The 20,872-nt window shown below is 47.5% G+C and overlaps 8 protein-coding genes across 8 annotated transcripts; 2 read left to right on the plus strand and 6 right to left on the minus strand.

Moving 5' to 3' along the window:
* Window positions 1-6: 6 nt before the first annotated feature.
* Window positions 7-1,535, minus strand: BT62DRAFT_931747 (uncharacterized protein). The gene is made up of 8 exons (XM_043186193.1): window positions 1,428-1,535; window positions 1,288-1,374; window positions 1,117-1,236; window positions 991-1,064; window positions 778-943; window positions 549-722; window positions 415-496; window positions 7-366 (listed from the first exon to the last, which is right to left on the minus strand). Exons 1-8 carry the CDS (start codon window positions 1,456-1,458, stop codon window positions 153-155), a joined length of 948 nt encoding a protein of 315 aa, XP_043039798.1. The 5' UTR covers window positions 1,459-1,535; the 3' UTR covers window positions 7-152.
* Window positions 1,536-1,552: 17 nt separating this feature from the next.
* BT62DRAFT_949104 (ATP-sulfurylase) lies at window positions 1,553-4,272 on the minus strand. Its single transcript, XM_043188092.1, has 12 exons — window positions 4,163-4,272; window positions 3,979-4,112; window positions 3,841-3,921; window positions 3,706-3,788; window positions 3,499-3,656; window positions 3,260-3,433; window positions 3,077-3,207; window positions 2,892-3,023; window positions 2,498-2,844; window positions 2,256-2,446; window positions 1,841-2,200; window positions 1,553-1,788 (listed from the first exon to the last, which is right to left on the minus strand). The coding sequence occupies exons 2-12, from the start codon at window positions 4,009-4,011 to the stop codon at window positions 1,751-1,753; spliced, it is 1,728 nt and encodes a 575-aa protein (XP_043039799.1). The 5' UTR covers window positions 4,012-4,112; window positions 4,163-4,272; the 3' UTR covers window positions 1,553-1,750.
* On the minus strand, window positions 4,179-5,461 carry BT62DRAFT_109965 (uncharacterized protein). The gene is made up of 5 exons (XM_043179722.1): window positions 5,424-5,461; window positions 5,165-5,362; window positions 5,017-5,114; window positions 4,885-4,965; window positions 4,179-4,822 (listed from the first exon to the last, which is right to left on the minus strand). The coding sequence occupies exons 2-5, from the start codon at window positions 5,252-5,254 to the stop codon at window positions 4,381-4,383; spliced, it is 711 nt and encodes a 236-aa protein (XP_043039800.1). The 5' UTR covers window positions 5,255-5,362; window positions 5,424-5,461; the 3' UTR covers window positions 4,179-4,380.
* On the minus strand, window positions 5,370-6,281 carry BT62DRAFT_110769 (uncharacterized protein). Its single transcript, XM_043179724.1, has 3 exons — window positions 5,927-6,281; window positions 5,426-5,877; window position 5,370 (listed from the first exon to the last, which is right to left on the minus strand). The coding sequence occupies exons 1-2, from the start codon at window positions 6,188-6,190 to the stop codon at window positions 5,608-5,610; spliced, it is 534 nt and encodes a 177-aa protein (XP_043039801.1). The 5' UTR covers window positions 6,191-6,281; the 3' UTR covers window position 5,370; window positions 5,426-5,607.
* A 91-nt stretch (window positions 6,282-6,372) lies between these two features.
* On the minus strand, window positions 6,373-8,491 carry BT62DRAFT_980599 (endoplasmic oxidoreductin; the record flags this gene model as incomplete). The annotated part of the gene is made up of 11 exons (XM_043189529.1): window positions 6,373-6,588; window positions 6,640-6,817; window positions 6,867-7,021; window positions 7,076-7,330; window positions 7,382-7,446; window positions 7,493-7,726; window positions 7,780-7,843; window positions 7,897-7,956; window positions 8,010-8,093; window positions 8,145-8,261; window positions 8,315-8,491. The coding sequence occupies 11 exons, from the start codon at window positions 8,489-8,491 to the stop codon at window positions 6,373-6,375; spliced, it is 1,605 nt and encodes a 534-aa protein (XP_043039802.1).
* A 472-nt stretch (window positions 8,492-8,963) lies between these two features.
* BT62DRAFT_986860 (uncharacterized protein) lies at window positions 8,964-13,570 on the plus strand. Its single transcript, XM_043190026.1, has 13 exons — window positions 8,964-9,122; window positions 9,180-9,629; window positions 9,682-9,739; window positions 9,790-10,744; window positions 10,792-11,055; window positions 11,115-11,286; window positions 11,342-11,518; window positions 11,567-11,632; window positions 11,681-11,914; window positions 11,960-12,342; window positions 12,393-12,741; window positions 12,794-13,316; window positions 13,369-13,570. The coding sequence occupies exons 1-13, from the start codon at window positions 9,096-9,098 to the stop codon at window positions 13,455-13,457; spliced, it is 3,747 nt and encodes a 1,248-aa protein (XP_043039803.1). The 5' UTR covers window positions 8,964-9,095; the 3' UTR covers window positions 13,458-13,570.
* Window positions 13,478-16,450, minus strand: BT62DRAFT_109685 (uncharacterized protein). Its single transcript, XM_043179721.1, has 12 exons — window positions 16,243-16,450; window positions 15,916-16,188; window positions 15,785-15,864; window positions 15,699-15,736; window positions 15,611-15,646; window positions 15,519-15,562; window positions 15,378-15,467; window positions 15,105-15,327; window positions 14,679-15,043; window positions 14,554-14,625; window positions 14,314-14,499; window positions 13,478-14,257 (listed from the first exon to the last, which is right to left on the minus strand). The coding sequence occupies exons 1-12, from the start codon at window positions 16,321-16,323 to the stop codon at window positions 13,571-13,573; spliced, it is 2,175 nt and encodes a 724-aa protein (XP_043039804.1). The 5' UTR covers window positions 16,324-16,450; the 3' UTR covers window positions 13,478-13,570.
* Window positions 16,377-20,856, plus strand: BT62DRAFT_931753 (SNF2 family DNA-dependent ATPase). Its single transcript, XM_043186194.1, has 24 exons — window positions 16,377-16,450; window positions 16,502-16,570; window positions 16,620-16,685; window positions 16,730-16,825; window positions 16,873-16,947; window positions 16,998-17,074; window positions 17,128-17,243; window positions 17,292-17,389; window positions 17,443-18,058; window positions 18,107-18,196; window positions 18,248-18,300; window positions 18,352-18,393; window positions 18,450-18,624; window positions 18,675-18,843; window positions 18,896-19,077; window positions 19,132-19,207; window positions 19,264-19,423; window positions 19,478-19,635; window positions 19,697-19,763; window positions 19,811-19,913; window positions 19,976-20,093; window positions 20,154-20,257; window positions 20,316-20,698; window positions 20,747-20,856. Exons 4-24 carry the CDS (start codon window positions 16,811-16,813, stop codon window positions 20,828-20,830), a joined length of 2,961 nt encoding a protein of 986 aa, XP_043039805.1. The 5' UTR covers window positions 16,377-16,450; window positions 16,502-16,570; window positions 16,620-16,685; window positions 16,730-16,810; the 3' UTR covers window positions 20,831-20,856.
* The last annotated feature ends 16 nt before the right edge of the window (window positions 20,857-20,872 follow it).

Here is a 20,872-nt window from a genome sequence, read left to right on the forward strand (position 1 = left end):
CGAAAGTGATGGCCCCCGCTTGCCTTCTATCGCTCGGTCCATTATCTGTAGTATTTAAGTTATTCAACGAAGATGGAGTCTGTAGTATCATTATATCAATACAAATGGCCTCATGGAAGGACGCTGTACCGAGATCCTGATTTGCAATCATGCTATAGCTTTTTTTGTAAAAAAAAAGTTGATAGCTTAGCCATTCCTTTCACATTTGCTTTCTTTAGTTTCTCCACTCCCTGAGAACCCTTAGTTATTTTACGTTTCTTGTCACCATTAGTTTCTTTTAGGGTTTTTGTGCCCTTTCCCGAGTTGGCTATCGTCGTCAAGTTTTCCTCTTCTAGCTGCTTCATGAAGGCAGTAAGGTCAGCGAAACTGGAACTTTGTGTCAATCATGGCAAGACAAAACGACAACAGCCCTACTCGTAGGATGCTAGAAGAGACGCAGACTCGGGCGGTGGCAGATACTGACAGATGAGGTCACAGGCGATTTTCATCTTGGCCGCTGGATGTATGAGCTTTACGTGGCGCATTCTGTAAATTGACTTGGGACAGACCTGCTAGCAACACTTCTCTTCCATCGTCGAAGAGCCCATCTTTAGCTAAATTTCTGGTGATACTGCGAGACATCTCAATCACCGGGAAAGAAGACATGTGGTCTACCTTCTTGCGGACATAGTCGACAACCTTGGCAGATGAAAATCTGTAAACTGTAATATTTGAGGCCACTTCTACCCAACGCCACGTCAGAGCGTCAACACTGCGAAGGAAACAAACAAAACTCCCCTTTCATTTCGCAGACACGTCGAAGAGCTCTCCTAGCACAATCCATCTCCACAAACGATGTGATATCAACGACTGGAACAACGTCGTTTGACTCTCCAGATAGCTTGGATATCGCGTCTTCGAATATATCGTCAGCGGGGCGAAAGCTGCCAGACGTACCATCGGTCTAGGGTCCTAGTGAGAATCGCATAGAAGAATCGTCAAGCAACCCACAGGCATCGTAGATTTCAGAATTGGTATCAATAAGAACGCTGGGTCGATGGGTGTCAGGATTAACAGCTTTCCATCTGGCAAGTTTTTATGAGTGAAAATATTCTATGTACTAAATGGACATCTTGCCTGATATAACTTCCTCACCCAAGGTCCACGAACGAGCGTTTATAGGTGAAACACCTTGCACTTCAAGGATTTGTGTTGCCTGCGGTGATTGGTTGTAAGAGAGAAAAAGACAAGGCAACCCTGAGAGATCAAATGAGAAAACGCTGCAGGAAGCGTGTTAAAGCCAATGACCAGTTCTTGGATGTAGCAGACGAATGAAACGGCTTGGAGGGAGTATGCTGTCACTTGGGCCGCCCAGAGCTATAGCTTGTAATATATCTGCTGCGTCACCGTTATATAATAGGGAACCACTGGAAGTCCAAACACCTTGCCTGCTGGAAGGATACCAATATGCGTCGTCATCGCACTCAATGAAGTGAAGGGATACTGTGACAGTGAAGACTGTAGGTCAAGGGCAGGATGGCAGCCGCAGTGACGCGACGCGTTGTCTTGTCTTGTTTTGTTTTATTTTGCTGATTCTCTCGGTCCAGACTGCATACTATCTACTGCTAACACCATTGATTGACGGCTGGTGCTAATTCCCTGCCATGCTATTGCCACCGGTTTCTCAAAGAAATCAATCCGTACTTTCTCCCACTCTTCAGCGCAAAGTGCAGGTAATACACTTGTACAACTAGAATACATCTTGAACAGTTTATATTAGCGAGTTCGTTTCTAACAGTAAGACAATGCCTATAGTTCATGTCAAACAAAGATGAAAGTGGGCAAGTGTAACAAGACCTACTGTGAACGATTTCGGGTACACTTTGTGACACGACATTCACTGTCAAATCGGCTCCCAACGGCGTCTCGTATTCCTGATCCACACCAGGGAAACCAACAATTTCGCCACGACGAGCTCTGGCATAAACACCTCTCCTATCAGTCCTTTCGCAATGCTCAAGAGGAGTGGCCACGTGGATCAAGAAGAAGTTACCACCGGCACCGCCAGAATGTATGATGGTATCTTTGGCTGCTTGTCGGGTACGCTCCCGCGATGCAATAGGTGCAGCGATAACAGCGGCGCCGGCTCGAGCTAACTCTGCAGCAACAAAAGCGATTCTCTCTGTGTTTTCGTGTCGTTGTGCTTCAGTGAACCCTATTTCTACAGAACCTGTAATGAGAAGAAGTTACAACTCCTCGAGGTAAGAAGTGCGAACCTGATGACCCTTCCTGCTTCACATTTTCACCCAAAAGTAGAGAAACACTGCGGCCGCCTTGTTCATTCAGTGATACTTGTAGGGCCTTGGCGATCTTGTTCTTTCCGGAATTATGCAGCCCCGTCAAAAGCAAAACGAATCCTTGCTGATTTCGAGGGGGATAGCTTTCTCGCAGAGTCTTAACAACGGCGCTAGAACACCCATTAGCGGAGATACGATGAACGAAGAAGAAGGAAGTTCACTCATAGCTGAACCAGTCAGGAATTGGTGCACCAGTTTTAAGACGTCTGCGAAGTTCGGTGCCTGAAATATCGAGGGTTTGAACACCCTTTGGAACTTCGTCGGCTGGTTGGTATTCATCTGTCGAGGGCAAGTATGTCATTTGCTGGAATGGTACCATTTCTATCTGGAGTTCTTCATGGTATTTGGTGACGAGATCCTGAGCGTCGTAAGGTCCATAGAAATCCTTTCCTTGTGAGTTCTTGCCAGGTCCAGCATGGTCGCGTCCGACAATGAAATGTGTTGCGCCAAAATTTTTACGGATGATGGCGTGCCATACAGCTTCTCGAGGACCAGCCATTCGCATTGCCTGTCCGATTGTAAGTCAGAAGTATGCCACTTGGATAGGACACATACAAGAGGGAGTAAGGCAAGGTGGCCCATTCCGTTTGGATACTTGGCCATAATGGCCTCGTACACTCGAACCCTGGTATAGTGATCAACATCTCCAGGTTTCGTCAAACCAACGACAGGGTGAATCAAAACGTTCTGATATAAAGGTATTATATGAGCTGTCATGACAAGCAGCGTGAAGCTCGTACCGCTTGTCTTTGCCGGGCCGCACGTACAGTGAGCTCCCGGTGGGCGCGATGCATAGGATTACGGGTCTGGAAAGCTACTACTTTCCTCCAGGACAATTTTTTGAAATGAGAACGCAACTCAGCAGGTGTATCTACATGATGAACGATCAATAGCGAATCTACATAACGGATAGGGGGACGAACATCGCAGCGCAACATAATCGAAATGTGCGGGGGCTTGGATCGCTTGAAGTTTGCCACCAATGTAGAAATCCTGCACACGTCTCCGAAGATAACTGACGGATGGATGAGCAGGATCATCGGCACCAAAGACTTGTGCTGCCTCCTTGACGCGGTCAGGTTTATAGATGTCCTCGACTTATCGTTCATGTCAAATTTCAGTACACACCTGCGACGAAAATCTTAAAAGGCTAAAGACAGACCTGTTATAATCGCGAGTGGTTCTTCATCTCGAGGGTCTCGTAGACTAAGCCTAGCACCAGGTTGAATGGACAGACGGCTAATGACTTCGCCGGAAACATCTAAAGTAATAGGTATCGGAAACAAGACCCCGCTTGCCAGGCGAAGTGTGTCGACAACACTATTAAAATACGATCAGTCAGTCAACAAAGCGAAATGCAGAAACCAACCTTTGGTAATCTTTTTCGGTCATGAAACCCTCTAGAGGACTGAACCCGCCATTGGTGATGAGCTCTAAATCACATAATTGTCGCTTGGAGAGGACGTTATCGGTAAGGAGAAGTCGTGGATGAAGGATCTTCTACCTCAGTCAGCACAAGCTCAGGCAAGGTCTCCGCCTCTTCCTTTAGTTTATGGGAAATCGCAGCATCTCTAGTGACGAGGTCCTTTAAATGGGGGTATCGTAAGGTGCAACCACCAGAGATAAGGATAGTTATGCTCACTTTAAGGACACCACCGTGAGGAGTATTGGACATGACTGGCCGTTTTGCAGCAACAGAAGAAGAATGGGACACTGTAAGTTATGAACCGTCGACACAGAAATCGATGGCATTATTGGAATTTTTTGCTTATAACACTATAATGCTCAGAATCACGCAATCGCAGAGAAATTCGATCGTCTCTTACTATTAGCAAGCCAGCACCGTCGCATCCGGCAGGTAAGAATGTGATACGCCGGCGATTGCCCTCACTGCTGAGGTCGGTTGCTTTTTTGGATCTCGGAGTATGTATCAAAGGTAAACTTTGTCCAAAAGTATATGTACTGCTATTATATGTAGTAGATTGCCAGAGATAAAATACAAGTGGAATATATGCGGATGCCTGTTATTACACATAACCCCTTGTCATGATGCCCCATCAGATGGACCTGAGAGGTGCAAGTGTATGGGACTCAATGACGACACAACCTCGACTCGACCTTCTCTCGGCTTCCAGCCGGTGGGTCTTTGGCCCCATCCTATCCATCCCCGGACTCTATTGAAGCTAGATTGGTCGTACACACACTGCCTGTACCGATTTTCGCCTAAAGGATCCCAGGAAGGATCTATCTGGCTTTCCTTTACAGCAACGGAAGCAAGCTTGGTTTGTACATCGAACAAACCTATGTACTTGGAGTCGAGGGTGACATTCGATTCCGCCTGAGCATTCTGTACATGGAGGTCTAGTGATACCGGGGGGGTGGTTGGGTCGTGGGAAACAGTCAGCGTGAGCGGGCCATTGAAATTTTTGACACTGCCGATGAAATTTAAAGGGTCGTTATATCGATCTGGTGCCAGAAGTATAACACTAGCATTAATTTCACTATGAAAAGTTCAGCCAACACTAAAATGGAGATGAGAGGAACAGACCTGTTCCCCGTATCCAAAGAGAGAAATGTAGGTTGATGTCGATCTTTATCTTGTACCAGTGTTATATTTGCATAGATAGGACTGAAAAGTCGAGGCATGAGCAAACAATCGCAAGCCAGGAATTCCACTTACCCTCCAACATTGTCAAGCATTAGGCGCTCCGAAGCATTGAACGTGCCAGTTATAGATGCAAGGGTATTTTTCACGATTATCTTTGGTGCTTGCATAAACTGAGGCGGACTTAACGCTCTTCCTAACCAACTAGGTAGGGATGACTCACATCGCAAGTAATACCCATAGATGCCCCCTCGATGCTGACTTTGGTAAACGAAAGATTGTCACCGAAATCTCCAAAGACTTGAGTGAACATAGGAAGGTAGGTTGCCAGGTAATCGATATTAATTGGGGAAGGCGTCTGAGGGAAAAGAAGGGTGATGGAAACAGATAAGGAATCATTACCACCCAAGCGGCTAGGGACCTAATGATGTTCGATGAACAAACGTGAGTTAGGAAAAGGGCGGAACACATAGAATACATACATAAAGAGAAGCACCTCTGTCGCTTCCTACATCTGCAAAGCATATATGGGTGCTCTGACGAAGTTGAAGACTTGAGGATTGTAAGGAAACCAGGAGCAGAACATCTTTCGCTGACGGATCTGGGTTGATATCCACTGTAAGATTTCCAGCAATACCAGCGGCGTCATTAGCTTCGTGGGAAACATTAGAGCGAATCGAAAATGAGCCGGATGGTGATAGGGTATGAGAAGTACTGTGAAGCTGTGTTAGAAATTGGATCCCATCCAGGAAAAGAGACACACCTGGCAGAAAATAATGAGTGTAATGGGTCGTCCTCTATTGTATCCCATGAATTACACCCCAGAGTCTCTAAGGACAAGATACCGTTATTGGCGAGGTTTTGAGGAGATATAGAGCCATCATCATTGGACCATGGTCCGCCTGGAGGGCCTCCTCTATGTTTCTTGGAAAGACGCTGAAGGAAAATGAGCGAAGCGAATGGAATGATCCGGGAGCAGACGCACCGTCACTATCCAGGGGACGCCAATCGCCACAGAAAGAACAACATAGATGACAAGGGCATATAATGTAGCTCGCCAAAACCGAGCATCGACTTTGCTGTGGAGGGACTTGGGGGTAGTAGTAAGGGTGTGTTGTGCTTGGGACGTTTCGTAGTCGGGTAGAGGCGATGAAGAGCGGCCCACGGCCCTGTCTGGGAAGCGCAAAGTCGGGCCAGCGACGGAAGAATCAAGTTTAGCCTGCTGGTCAGCTTCTTCAAGGATGATCATAGCTGGATGCGGCTCATGAAAGACGACCGCGACGATGGGCTTGCTAACGCTGGGCAGTGCTTCAAGGGATTCCCTTTAGATGACTAATCCGCAGTTGCATCAACGTTGATGTCCCCCTGAGCCTCCTAATATTACTTAACTTATTATTATCCATTTGGATATAAATTATCCCTATGATGAACCTACAGTTCTACATACTGACCTGGTCCGTGTTCTTTGCCAGATGGGGCGAACACTGAAGAAATTGCGCTCAGACCTCGCATCCAGAACCGTAGCAACACTCCTACACACTCAGCCGTGCTTTCCTTACACACCCTAAATAGTGACATGAACCGCATGCGTACTTCTTCAAACATGGTGCCTTTCCATTCGTGACCGATCCCTGGCGACGGTCGTGGCTGCAAAATTCGGTCAGGTGTGTAAGCCGATGCTTGGATTATATTACCCACATGATGGGGCACATTTTCGACTTCCCGAATGATATCCTGCTGCGACTCAGTGTGACTGATGTCTTGCCACATACCCCGGAAGATATTGGCAGCATTCAAGCTTTCACTGAAACGGTGCAGCGTGTTTATCAACGCAACAACCTCCGATCGCTGAAGCAAGTTGGAGTTTGCGTCCGGGCTTGAAACTATGTAAGCGGATGAAGAGCTATTAGATATAAAAGACGAACTCGAGTGCCTTATCATCCATCTCGAAGAGGATCTTGAGAGCCGTGGCAACACCGGTGGTTTGTACTTTACCCCAAAGTCGGCATTTATCACAGCCAATGCAATCCATAATGCGGGTCACGTTCCGGAAATGGGTTTTGAATTCCTCTCTTACGGCCTAATCATTGTTGGTTGCTGATACACGGAGACAACATGACAATCAGTTACTCACATTAGCGTTGTCACCTCGGAATAGGACCGATTCGTCAAACTTCCCAGCGCGTTGAGCTATAGAGAGAACGTTGGCCAGTTTCGCTTTCGTCTCCAAATCGTCTTCATGATTTCCCGTTGAACAGTAGTCATAAGCTGAAAGGTAGGGGCCAAGTCTAGCTACTGCGCGGAGAAGAAGGACCGTGTTGAAGTAGATGTATTGTAACCTCTCAGGGTAAGCAGCGACCCGATTTACAAAGCATTGGAGATTAGGACCCTAGGACATAAACTCAATACGCAGAAAAATGAGCAAGAGAGAGAGGCGTACCCATTCACCAGTAGTCTGATTAAGATACTCCAGACAGATGTGAGTCGATATAGATGCGTGTAGGCCTGCTGCGCGTTAATGGATGTGTGACGGTTGGGTAACAGTACATACCAGACACGATCTTATAATACACCCTCTTTTCCAAGCACTGGTCGTTGCTACCTTCATTGGGCTGGCTTGCGAGAGTATCTGGAACCGCAGTAGACGGTTTTCCCGGTCTGATGGCAGATTTAGAAAGACCAAAACAGTTCTCTCGATAGACAGCACTCCAGACTCCCCCTGCACCTGCACCAGAATATCCTGTATAACGCTCAGGTATCAGTGAAAGATCGTAATATTCCCCTCCTGCCAACAGAAATATAAATGATTAGAGAACAAGGTAATGTGCCTATCTTCACCTGTATTGTCATCCAGAAAACAATAATCCGAATCACGGTGATAGCAGCCAGGCAGTGCATGAAGCTAGGCGATGCATCGTCAGCGCTACGGATATGACAGGCAAGACGATAACATACGTCCTCTACAGGGATGGCTTTACTTAGGACGGTTACTCTCCACTTTTCTGGTATTAGGCTCTTGAATAATTTCGTTAGAGATGACGAAGACAGCAAAATGCCGAGGAACTGACCTCATCTATAGAAGTGATAGCGCATCCCGGATCACTACACGATCCGTAGTCATCCCAGAATGGACAGTCGCGGTACAAGTCTGCCTGGTTATCATTAAAGAGCCTATTCTTTTTGGCTGGATTGGGAGACCTTACCTGGAAATACTTGAAGAATGGCGTTGCAACTAATCCGTGAAGATTCTCAAACAGATCCTCATTTACGCTTTCGACTGTTTCATAGTCGCATAAAGTTGTGTCTATGGGGCCGGTCGGCTTTATCCCGAAAAATGAGAAATGGTTGCTGGAGCTAGAGAAACATGTCATACAGACGCATTCTCGCAAGACGTCTCCTTCACAGGCTGGTATTCAAGAACACTGTGGACATTCTGAACCTTGGCGCTCTTTGTCAGGCTTTCGGACAAGATGGAACTTGCGGTTGTAGATGGGAGCAGGAAAGCTTGCAATATGAGAGCGACACGAAGGGCACGACAAAGACGATCCATTGGAGATGATACAGCGCCGGCGGGGAAGAGGTAATTTGTAGATATACAGTCCAAGGTGACGCCGGAGAAGAAGGATAATATGCTGCCAGTGTGCTGGATGTCACATCTTACACGTAGGAGAAAGAACCACGTGAGCTGTTCTCGATCAGCCTCGAGCTCGGCGTCTCAGTAAGCCACCACCAACTCAGACCCGACATGCATACCTGTTCCTCCAGGTCAGATCAACGCGCGCCTAGTTACAAACATTTAGTACCATTTTTACCACTCTTCTATAGCAAATCCCCCTTCAAGCCATGCGCATATACTTACTCCCTGGCCGTCTACCCTTCGCTACCGGTACCCGTCTTTTATATAGCAGATAGTGCAGCAGTATCAAGCCAATCTGGAGCTCAGCTATAATGCAAATGTATGGTCTGCCTGCAAGAGACCCTGCAGTCACGTCAGGGCTCGGGCGCAAAAAGTCGCACGGTGGTGGGAATCAACCTTTCCCTTTCACCATCACTTTCCGACAGCCGTTGCTTGGCTGTATTACTGGCGCACGGGTCAATCGCTCGTCGCCTTGGTCTTTTTCCGTCAAGGGCTTTTCGTACTTCGGACATCCGTAATGGCCTTCTCTGCCGCTGACCTCCAGGTGTGTTATCCTTCTGTCTTGCGAATTTTCTGTGTTTCATTCTACTATCATATTTAGAGGAGGCACGAGCTCGAAGGCACCCCAGACCCATTCCCTTCTCTTGTAGAGTCCCCAGCTAGGCTTAGGACTCAGGCTCCTGTCACCCAGTTGGACACTGATTCCCAGACGGCCTTTCCTTCTCTTGCGTCTGCATCTCCATCAGCTGCTTCTGCTCCAAAGTCAGTATGGGGAGCAGACGCCGGTCCTCGCATCAAGCCCAATGTCGCTAGGCAGCCCGTCTTTACTGACTCTTTCACCCTCGCTGCCATCGAGTTGACCGCTTCTAGAAAGGATCAAAAGCCCCCGACCCTTGGTGAGGTCCTGAGGCAGGTTATGACCAAGTACAAAGTTAAGCTGGATGCATCTCGCAACGAGCGTACTCGTCAGACCACATTTCACATCAAGGCCGACACTCAGAAGGAACTCGACAAGGCCAAGAGGAGCCTCCTTGCTCTTCTCAGTCCGGTGGTATGTCTCATACATCCATCTGTCATCCTCCGTTCACGCTTTCTGGTTCCAGATTACACGTGTCATTCAAGCTCCAGCCTCGACGATCGCTAGCATCATCGGGCCTAAGGGTATGAACAAATTTTATTCGCATACGCTAGCTACTCACACTCTTATCTAGGTGCGACGCTGAAACAAATCCGTGATCAAACGAGTGTAAGGGTCGACATACCCCGAAGGGACGCGCTTGCCTTTCCACATGGCAATGGGCATGTTAACGGCAACTCGTCAAGCAAAGCTACCCCTTCTCAAGACGATGAAGAAGAGGAGCTTCTCGTCCCGGTTACTCTGGTTGGTCCTCAGCCCTTGGCTTACGAGGCAGAGGCTCTTTTGAAGCAGATCATCTCCTCAAAGACTTCGAAGACTACGCAACGCGTTCGCGACATCCCCGTCCACATCCTCCCATTTGTCACCGCTCGAGAAGCTCAGTTTGAAGCCGCGGCAGAGGGCGAGGAAATCAAGTTGATGCTGAATATTGTGGATCGCGAAATTACCGTCAGCGGTGATCGTGAAGCCGTTGGACGTGTCGTCGAAACGATCAGGGCTACCATCGTTAACTTCAAAGCTGCATTGACTTCTCTGAAAATGTCCTTGCCCAAACGCCAGCACCGTTTACTCACCGACGCAGCGGCCCAAGAGGTAATGACGAAAAGCAAGTGCGCTGTGATCATTGCAAAGCCGGATGAACCCAGTGACGAGATCACTGTCTGGGGTGATCCCAATGATCTAGCGGGTGGTGTCGCTGCGGTCATTGAGCAGGCAAACTCGAAATATATACATGAATTCCCGCTCCCTGGACCCATTGCAACATCACGACAACTTTTGACGTATATGACACGTATCAACTACCCCAAGACGCTCATGACAGCCAATCCGAATGTATCGGTCTATACGCCATCCTTGGCTGCCATTGACAAGGCTCAATCTTTGACGATCGACCTTGTCGGTGACAAGTCTGCCGTCGATGTAGTTGTCAGGCAAGTTTCGGAACTGATTGGAAAACTGATTGGCGCTACTCTTGAAGTCACTATTGATTGGCTTGTCCATCGCATCATAATGGGGAAGAATGCCAAGAAGTACGAACATCTTCATTTTTGGGAGATTTATTAAGTACTTTCTACAGAATCAAGCAGTTCCATGATGTCCACAACGTTTCGGTATATTTCCCTGGCGAGGTCATGGAACAGTCTTCAGTTCTCTTGGTATATGATCCACTATCGCCGTCTGCATCACCTTCTCCGGACGAGAAAAGAAAGCATTTGGACGACGTGTCTAAGGAGCTGCTGAAGATGGCAAAAGATGCGGCTGATGTCAAGAGTGAAGTCGTTTCTGTAGCTAAGCGTTGGCATGAATCCGTCGTTGGTCAAGGTGGCACCACTCTCAATGCGTACGTGTTTAAGCTTCTCAACCTCGCATGACCGTCAATTGATCTCAAAATAAACTCAGTATCATCGGGGAGGATAAGACACTCTCTATCAAGGTCGGCGCCGATGCTGCAGATCCATCGGGCGAAGATGTTATCCTTGTCCGTGGGGCAAGTGCAGACGTCGACCGAGCCGTCAAGGAGATCCTGAAGATTGTGGAAAATGCCAAGAACGACGAAATTGTGAACAGTTATGTATGTGCATATATTACCAGCAACTTTACCCCAGCCCACCTGATGTTATGTCCAGTCCACCGAATTTGACATTGAAAGAGAGTTTGTTGGGCGCATTGTTGGTGCCCAAGGTGCCGGCGTTAACAAACTCCGCGACCAACTTGGTGTGAAAGTAGACGTTTCAGACGATGACGAGAAGGACAAAGAAAGTAGCAAGAAAAAGAAGGGCGTCCATCACAAGTCTAAAGTCACTGTGAGTAGTGCCATTGGGCATATTGTCTAAATCTTATGTCTTTGTAAGATCACCGGCAGGAAGGAGAATGTTGAGGAGGCAAAAAAACGGATTCTCACTCAGCTGGAGCGCATTGTGAGTGCTCCCTCCTTTGATTTTGGACGCACTACAGCCCATGTCCAGGCCGACGAAACTTCGGAAGTGCTCAAGATTCCAAACCAATACCATTCTTCATTGATTGGTCAAAGCGGCAAATATGCCATTCGACTCGAGGAGAAGTATTCCGTCAAAATCACCTTCCCTCGGCAGAATACTGAGAATGGTGAAGCTAAGACCCGTGAACAGCTGAAGTCGGATGAAGTCCTTGTGAAAGGCGGCAAGAAAGGCGTTGCTGGCGCCAAGGCTGAATTGCTCGAAGTATGTCCAGCACTATCCTTTAGAATCATGATGCTCATTTTTTAGGCCCTGGAATTCGAGAGGGAATCGAATAACGTTCTTAAGTTCACTGTGCCTACTCGTTCCGTTGCTCGAATCCTTGGACGCGGAGGTGCATCCATCAATGAGATCAAGGATAATACTGACGCTCAGATCGATGTCGATAAGGCTTCTGATGATTCCTCCGTCACCAACATCACCGTCAGAGGGACAAAGAAGGCAGTAGCTGCGGCCAAGGCTACTATCCTGGCCATCGTCGACCAGATTGCAGAGGAATGCAATGCCACCATCGTCGTAGAAAGCAGGTTCCATCGTACTCTTATTGGTAGTGGTGGTCAAGGCCTCAAAGAATTGGTTGCTCGTTGCGGTGGTCCCTCAGACCCTAAGGTTCTTGCCGGTCTCATCAGATTGTGAGGGTATCTTACCTGCCGAAGAAACGTACTAAAACCGATTTGAATAGCCCCCGACAGGGCGAACCTTCTGACGAAGTCCGCCTTCGCGGTGAACAGAAGTTGGTTAATAAGGTCAAGGCGGAATTGGAAAAGGCGGTCGCCGCTCTGCGGGACCGTGTTGTTTTGGCTGTCGACATTCCAGCGGCTCAGCATCGTGCTCTTATTGGTCGTGGGGGACAAAATCTGAACAAGATGCAGAACAAGCATAACGTACATATCCAATTCCCTGGCTCTCGCTCATATGGACAATTTGGCGAGCCTGAGAATGCGTTAGAGTTTGCCGATGCAGATCCTGGAAATCTCGTTAAAGTTTCTGGTTCGCGGGCAGCCTGTGAAAAAGCTGTTGAGGAACTGAAGGTAGATTCATTTTTATCCTCATCGTGGTCAAGGCTACTCATAGATTTTCAAGACATTGGTAAAACCTGCTGTTCCTGAGGGAGTGACTGATACTGTGAATGTTCCTCTCAAATACCATTATGTTATCTCTCAGCAAGGTCAATTCTTCCGAACTCTTCGCACGTTCGGAGTACAGGTTAATCAGTCGGTTCAGCCCCAGCAATCTGCTGTTCCCGTTCGTCCGTCACCGGCTGATGCAGATGCCTCTAGTGCTCGGATTGATGCAGACACAGAAGAGGATGCTACGTCTGATTCTGTTTGGGAGGTCGTTCCCAACTATCAGAACGTAGAAGAGGGAGACTCGGCTTGGACTCTCAAAGCCCAAGATCTAGCTGCGTTAGACAAAGCACGTCAGCTAATTACTGACGCTGTGAATGCTGCTGCACAAATGACGTCGGTCGGATTCCTCACTTTGCGTGACCGCTCTATGTTCCCAAGAATTGTCGGGTCCAAAGGCGCCAATGTCGCTCGTCTTCGCAAAGAAACAGGTGCCGATATTACTGTTAGTAGAGAGAACAATACGATTGTCATCATTGGTGAGTCTGGATGTCAATATCGTCTCATTGCTATTGACATCCAATATCTCAGGTTCTGAAACTGACATAATCGCGGCTAAAGATGCAATTCTGAAAATGTCCTCAACCCCTTCAGGTCGATCACAACGTCGGCACTCTTGAGCCCTCTACATTACTGGATATTTAAGTGGATAATTGGAACGTAGTTATGATGTTGGAATAAAACACTATTCATAAGGAGCCAGCTGTGACTGAAGTTGTTGTGCTATTTGTCCCTATACATCTTCCAAAGGAACACCATCTACACTGTCCACACCATCTGAATTATCCAGTGGTACACCATCAAGATCGTCATCAACAGTGACCCCTAGCGACTTGTCCATGTGGTCTACTATAGGTTCACCGTCAACATCGTCCATTGGGTCACCATCGATAGTGTCCATCGGCTCGCCATCGACATCCTCATCTGTTCCGTGGGCATCGTCGTTGTCAAGATCCATAGGCTCATCATCCTGTTCAATGTCTCCTTTCACCGCATCAGCAGACGCAAGGTGGAAAGTGCTTGTTTTGAATTTGGAGCTGAATGAGGGCCCGGTGTCCTGGGTTTCGCTTTTGTCTGCAGATGGTATCAATGTTGACTTGACAGCACCTTCTAGCCGGGATCTAAGCTCCCCAGTATACTCTGCAGGAAATACGATCCAGTCATCCCAGATATCGACCACCGTAGTGATCTGCTTTTTGAACGTCTCTGCCGTGATTCGTCCCGGAAATGAGTGATAGATATTGGCGAGATGGTCGAAAACGATCCCTAGCCTAGATTGAAACTCTTGACGAAATTTCCAGGCGCTGGGTACGGAGGATGCAGAGTTGTGTAGGATATCACATATCAAATACAAACGCGCGACTTTTCGAGGCACCGGGGTACTGTCGACAAGTAAGGAGGCAATGATAATATCGGCAACCTAAGGCGACTGTAGTCAATTAGAGGACCATGAAGCGAAAATTCACCTAGACTAACCTCGTGCGCCGCTTCTGCGTGCTCAAGGCTAAACGCCATACAACGGGCGATTTCACCTCTTTTGCCTGTCAACGCTCGAAGCATTGCTTCGAATCGCTTTCGTGCAAACTTGCCAAGCACAGTTTTGCGTACTCTTTCACGTTCTGAATCTTCTGCGGAATCGGTCGAATAAACTGAGTTATATCCCTGTATGAATGCATTGATTTAGATGTCAAACTTTGCTACTGGGATGCCCCGTACATCGTCAATGAATTCGGGTGACATTTCACGCTGATCTTGCAATAAATCGAGATAGTATTCATGACGTCGATGCTAATAGAGGGCTCCAATTAGGCGGAGCAGATACTGAGTCCAATGAGACCTACGTCTGGGCGAAGGAATGCGTATTTTGGATTGTTTTGTTCCCGCGACCGAAGATTCTTTTCATACTCACTGCCTTGGCCTTTGATCTCGGCGACGACAGCTCGTATAAACGTGTCCGTCACAGCTTCACTCTCGTCTATATGACCGCGATAGGATGGGCTGTTCGAACGACGCCGAGCTGATGGACTACGGGAACGGGAATGAGAACGTCGTGTGCGACTGTAGGACCGCATCTGGCGAGGGGATCTGGATCGACTGCGATTCCATGATGAACTTCGCGACCGCCGAGAGGATCTATCGCGAAAATCTGCTCCGTGTCCTCTTTCCTTTGAGCGACTTCGACTGCGAGTTTTGCGAAGATTTGAGACTGGAGATGATAAAGACAGTAAAGACGGGGGCAACGTTTAGCAGGCTAGATATACACTCGCCATACATCGGCTTCGCCGCGACGGGCACAGCTTTGCTCCAACCCACTCTAAGAATAGAGCCGCCCCAGTCAAAGCCATCAAGCTCACGCAAGGCTTCTTCTGCATCCTTCCTTCTCATGAATGATACAAAACCACTTAGTCCGCTGTTTTTGGTTCGCCTAGACGCTGTCATATCGGCACCCGGACCCACAGTAGCATCGGTACGGGGCCACATTATTTTGACCTGAGAAATATACGATAAGACATAGAATCGCGCGCGCATTCATATCATACCGATCCTACAGGTCCAATGCGTGCAAAGAAGACGCCTAGACTTTGTTCGGTAACATGAGGCGGCAAATTTGCCACGAAAACATTCGAGGTCTGGAAGACGAAAGAATTGATAAAATGAAGAGGTTTGATGGATGTTAATACCTGTGGATCACCCCTATCTTTACTCCCACTCTGTCCGTCGTAGGCTGCTTTGCTTTTAGCAATACATTATCTCTCAACCGCTTGAGACGCACCTGCAAGAGCAGTAACGGATCGACCATGTCCGTGAGCTAGTAAGTCGTCAGCATCACTGGCAATGCTCCATAATATAACTTTAACTACCGTGACGAGAATATCTTGCTTCGCGTTCGGCTTGCTCCCTGTTCTAGAATGATAAGGCATTTTAACGGAGTACCGGCAGCACTGACCTTTTGATTTCTTCAAGGAAGGAATCCATTGCACGCTTCCCCTTGGGCTTAGGAGGAGCTGTGCTTGGCGGCGAGAGAGACTGAAAAGAATGAAAACCCCCATACCAGCAGAAAGAAATGATAAACCTGACCTTATTCCTTCCATGAGATCTCCGCTCCGACGCGGTAGTTGGGTGGCCATAGGTATGTTCTGCCCCTGCCGCCGTACCTGCCTTGACGAAGGTTGAGCGAGTTTTCCTGTCATCGCCTTCAAATGCATCCAAAAATTCAGCATAGGCTTTGGCGGCGTTGACTTCTTCTTCTCGTTTCTTTGCCTCTGCAGCCTCTTGCTCTTTCTCCCGGCGTGATTTCTTCAACTTTCCAGAGGTGTACTGGTTCACTTTTGCGTCATCGACTGTCTTAGACTATTTATTGTTGGTAAGCGTGAAACAGAAGAAAAATGGCCCTATGCATCGCACTGGGAACGAAGATTCGTCTTCTTCATTGTCGAAAAAATGGGACAAATTGGAGGAAGCTAGCTTGGACTTGGTCTTGTCCATGATGGAGGAGGATAGATGTGGTGTTGTTTGTCTCGGACCGTCGCGTGTTGTCACCGTCACACCGCGTCGCTCATTAACGCACCTTAGTTTCTTTTTCCACAGCCAACCGGCTTGACATCAGATGGCGGTATGCTCAGTCTTGCAGCATTATGTTCACAATCTCACTTCCACTCTGTAGTCCTTATCTGCTGGCATGGACGAGGACATTCTAAGCGACGTTGTTCCAAGCAACATTGTTTCGCGCCAGGTAAGTTAAGCGCGCCTTCGGCAAGCCTACTAGTGATGACGTCGCGCAGCACAGCCAAGGTATAGAGAGTGAGTATGATGGCGATACAAACGCTGAGCAGGGAGAAGAAAATGTGGTATGCTAATCTGTTGTTTCCTCTTCCTTTCTAAATAAGTGTAGAACCCCCCGTTGGACAACAAAAGTAAGAGGAAGCAAATAAAAGCGGACGCGGAAGGTAAACTACAGGCCCAGCGCAAGGAGATGGACAAAGCAAAGGCGAGTTGCGTTCTCATTCGCAGGTTCATTCTCTTAAGGTATAATAGATTTCGGACGCCGTGAAACGATACACGTACCTCTTAGGGCAGACGGAGCTTTTCAAGCACTTTGTAGACATCAAGGTAAAACAATTACGCCCTGACTGGTGGATACTTCTTTACTGTATCTTCAGAGAGCACGCGATCCCGAATACGCTGCAATGCTGGACGCACAGCCCAAGCCAAAAGGACGAGGTCGCAAGAAACTCGCGTGAGTCTTTGTTCAGTATTTCCTATCCTCAACTCACAATGACTCTTGTTCAGCGATAACACCCGTCACCGTCGGTCCGAAAAGGAGGAGGACGAAGAACTATTGAAGGACGGGGAGGCTGCTGCCGATGGAAATGACCAACCTTTCGTGTTTGAAGAGTCCCCTATCTGTGAGCTCCTCGTACGTTTGAGAGGCTGGACACCTAACCCTTGATCAGTCATCAATGGCACTATGCGCGGATATCAACTGCAAGGACTCAACTGGATGGTGTCTTTACATCATAATGGCTTAAATGGTATACTGGCAGATGAAATGGTGAGTGTTGTCATCTCACGTTCGTTTTTTCATTCATTTACTTTGCTGTTAAGGGTCTCGGGAAAACACTACAGACCATCTCCTTCCTGTCCTATCTCAAACACTACCGTGACATCTCTGGCCCACATTTGGTTGTTGTTCCTAAATCCACATTGCAAAACTGGCAACGTGAATTCGAACAATGGACCCCCGATGTCAAGGCTGTCGTCCTCACCGGCACCAAGGAGGAGCGGAGTAATATCATCATGAATTGCCTAATCCCACAAGATTTTGAGGTTTGCATCACCTCATATGAAATTTGTCTCATCGAGAAGTCGGCGCTCAAAAAATTTTCCTTCGAATATATTGTCATCGACGAAGCTCATAGGATCAAGAACGTAGACTCCATCTTATCACAGATTGTCCGAGCATTCACGTCTCGCGGGCGTATGCTGATTACTGGAACCCCCCTGCAGAACAATTTGAAAGAGTTGTTCGCTCTTCTTAACTTTATTTGTCCCGAAATTTTCGTCAACTACAAAGACCTAGACAGTTTCTTACATAAGGATTCAGCTGGTACCGACGAGGAGGAGGAGAAAAGCAAGAGGGTTGTCGAAGCTCTGCATAAAATTCTGCGGCCCTTCTTGCTGAGACGCGTTAAGTCTGACGTGGAGAAGAATCTTCTGCCTAGTCAGTTCTTGGCTCTCCTTTGCAATTTGACACTGATTGTGTTTCTAGAAAAGGAGATCAATATCTACGTGGGCCTGACGGAAATGCAGCGCAAATGGTACAGGTCTGTCTTAGAAAAGGATATCGATGCTGTGAACGGTCTGTCCACTACCAAATTTTGTTTTTCGGTCAGCTTAGATAATGCTATAGGGCTCACTGGCAAGAAAGAAGGCAAGACTAGACTGATGAACATGGTGATGCAGGTTGGCAGTTTTGCATATCTGGCTCAGCGCCAGACACTCATTATCTCTTAGCTGCGGAAAGTGACATGCCATCCTTACCTTTTCGATGGCGCTGTGAGATTCATGTCTATGGTTTTACATCATACAGCTAATATAGACATCTAACATAGGAACCAGGCCCTCCTTACACGACCGATGAACACCTGATACAAAATTCCGGTAAAATGGTCATCCTTGATAAATTACTGGCATCTATGAAATCAAAGGGTTCTCGTGTTCTGATTTTCAGTCAAATGAGCCGTGTGCTGGACATATTGGAGGATTACTGTCACTTCAGGCAATATCGTAAGCATATCTTTCATGCAGAGAAATTGCACTGACGTATTCTACACCAGAGTATTGTCGTATTGACGGAAACACGGCTCATGACGATCGAGTGCTAGCCATTGACGATTACAATAAACCAGGCAGTGAGAAATTTATATTCTTGCTGACTACTCGCGCTGGGGGCCTTGGTATCAACTTAACTACCGCGGACATCGTTGTTCTTTACGACAGTGACTGGTATGACCCTCGTCTGTACGCCTGTGGAGTTGACGCCATCATTGTATTTTAGGAACCCTCAAGCCGATCTCCAGGCCATGGACCGCGCACATCGTATTGGTCAAACAAAGCAGGTTTATGTTTTTCGCTTTATTACTGAGGGCAGCGTCGAAGAAAGGATGTTGGAACGTGCAGCTCAGAAACTGCGATTAGATCAGCTTGTAATCCAACAGGGCCGCTCGCAACAGACCAAAGGTATGTTTTTAATAATCCACAAGTCTGACTCAGGATGACTTAGGGGGGCAATAGCTGCTAATAAGGATGAATTATTGGAAATGATTGCCCACGGAGCTGAGAAGATCATAAATTCATCTGGGTCTGACGAGTGAGTAAACTATCTGAACATGACTTTAGTATTTTTGACCAGAATGCACTGCTTAGGGCACTTTTCACCGAAGACATTGATGCCATTATTCAGCGCGGTGAAGAGCGTACCGTGGAGTTGAACAGTAAATACGAGGGTCTAAATTTCGAGGATCTCAGCAACTTTAAATCTGAAGCTTCTGTTCAGCAGTGGGAGGGCGAGGATTTCCGCAGCGGGGTAAGTATTCTCATCAGAATATGAGTTCATGTGTGCTGATGAAAGTTTCAACAGCGAAAGAATTTGGGTCTTAGTCTACTTTCCTCTCTTTCGAAGCGGGAGCGTAAATCAAACTACTCAGTTGACAGCTACTTCAAGGACACGCTTCGAGCAGGGCCTTCAAAACCTGACAAAGGGCCAAAACTTCCGCGCGCCCCCAAGCAGATTGCGATGTACGTCTTTTCACCATCGCCAGCCCTCAGTATAATCTCATGTCTCCGTCCTGGCATTCAGCCAAGATTTCCAATTCTTCCCGCCTCAATTAGCCGAACTGCAAGAGCGAGAATTGGCTGTTCACAAGGTACGACGTGTTTTGCATAAAGCAGCTACTTAATATGTGCTCTTCAGCGATTGAATGGTATTAGTGCGACTTTGAGAGAGCCTTCAGGACCGGAGGACACTCCTGAGACGTTGGAGGAGAGACAAGCGGCGCAGGAATTTATCGATACAGGTACGATTGAATTCAGTGCCTTCATGACGTATGATCGTAACAGTTGAACACTTAAATCACAGCCGAACCTCTTACCGAAGTCGAGATTGCGCAGAAAGAAGCTTATGCTGCTCAGGGTTTCCAATCCTGGGGCCGGCGTGAATACCAACAGTTCATCAAGGCACTGGAAAATTATGGCTGGTACGTTTCTTGAGTCTCGAAAATCTTTTCTACGTTGTAGTGACACATGGCCCGACGTAGGGGTCAGCGACCCGAAGTGTATGCCACCGACATCCAGGATAAGAGTCCCGAGGAGATTGCCAAGTACTATAAAGTCTTTGAAAAGAAATGGAAAGCGCTTCCTGGTACGTGGATTTTTGTGTTAATAATACCTTCCCTTTGCTTATTTTCTGTGACTGTAAGATTATGAACGAGTCCACGCGCGTATTGTTGAAGGCGAAAGCAAGAGATCTAAACGCGATGCGCTTGAAACACTACTGGATAACAAAATGAAAACCGTCAGATATCCTATGCAGGAACTGGAAATCGTTTACCCCCAGGCCAAAGGGAGAGTGTACAGTGAGGAAGAAGACCGGTATCTTCTCTTTCGACTGTGGCACTATGGGATGCGATCGGATGACGTGTACGAGAAGATCAAAAAGGACATCACGGAATTTCCGGTGTTCCGTTTTGATTGGTTCCTCAAAAGCCGTTCACCGCAAGAACTACAGAGACGGTGTCATACACTTCTAGGGTTGATTGAGAAGGAGGCAGAGACAAATCAATTGCTACAACCGAAGGGGAAGGTGCGTTAGCATGCTGTTGGATGAATGCAAATTCTGAGCAAGCTGTAGAAACGTGGTATTGACCAGGTGCACAGATCGGATAAGAAAGAAGCAAAGAGTACTAAGAGACCAGCAAAGAAGAGAAGGTCTTAAAGACTCCACCTTTCATGACGTCGTCGTGTATTCATTTGTAAT

This window comes from Guyanagaster necrorhizus (genome assembly GCF_019112545.1).
Source record: "Guyanagaster necrorhizus MCA 3950 unplaced genomic scaffold BT62scaffold_12, whole genome shotgun sequence".
Lineage (NCBI taxonomy): Eukaryota > Fungi > Basidiomycota > Agaricomycetes > Agaricales > Physalacriaceae > Guyanagaster > Guyanagaster necrorhizus.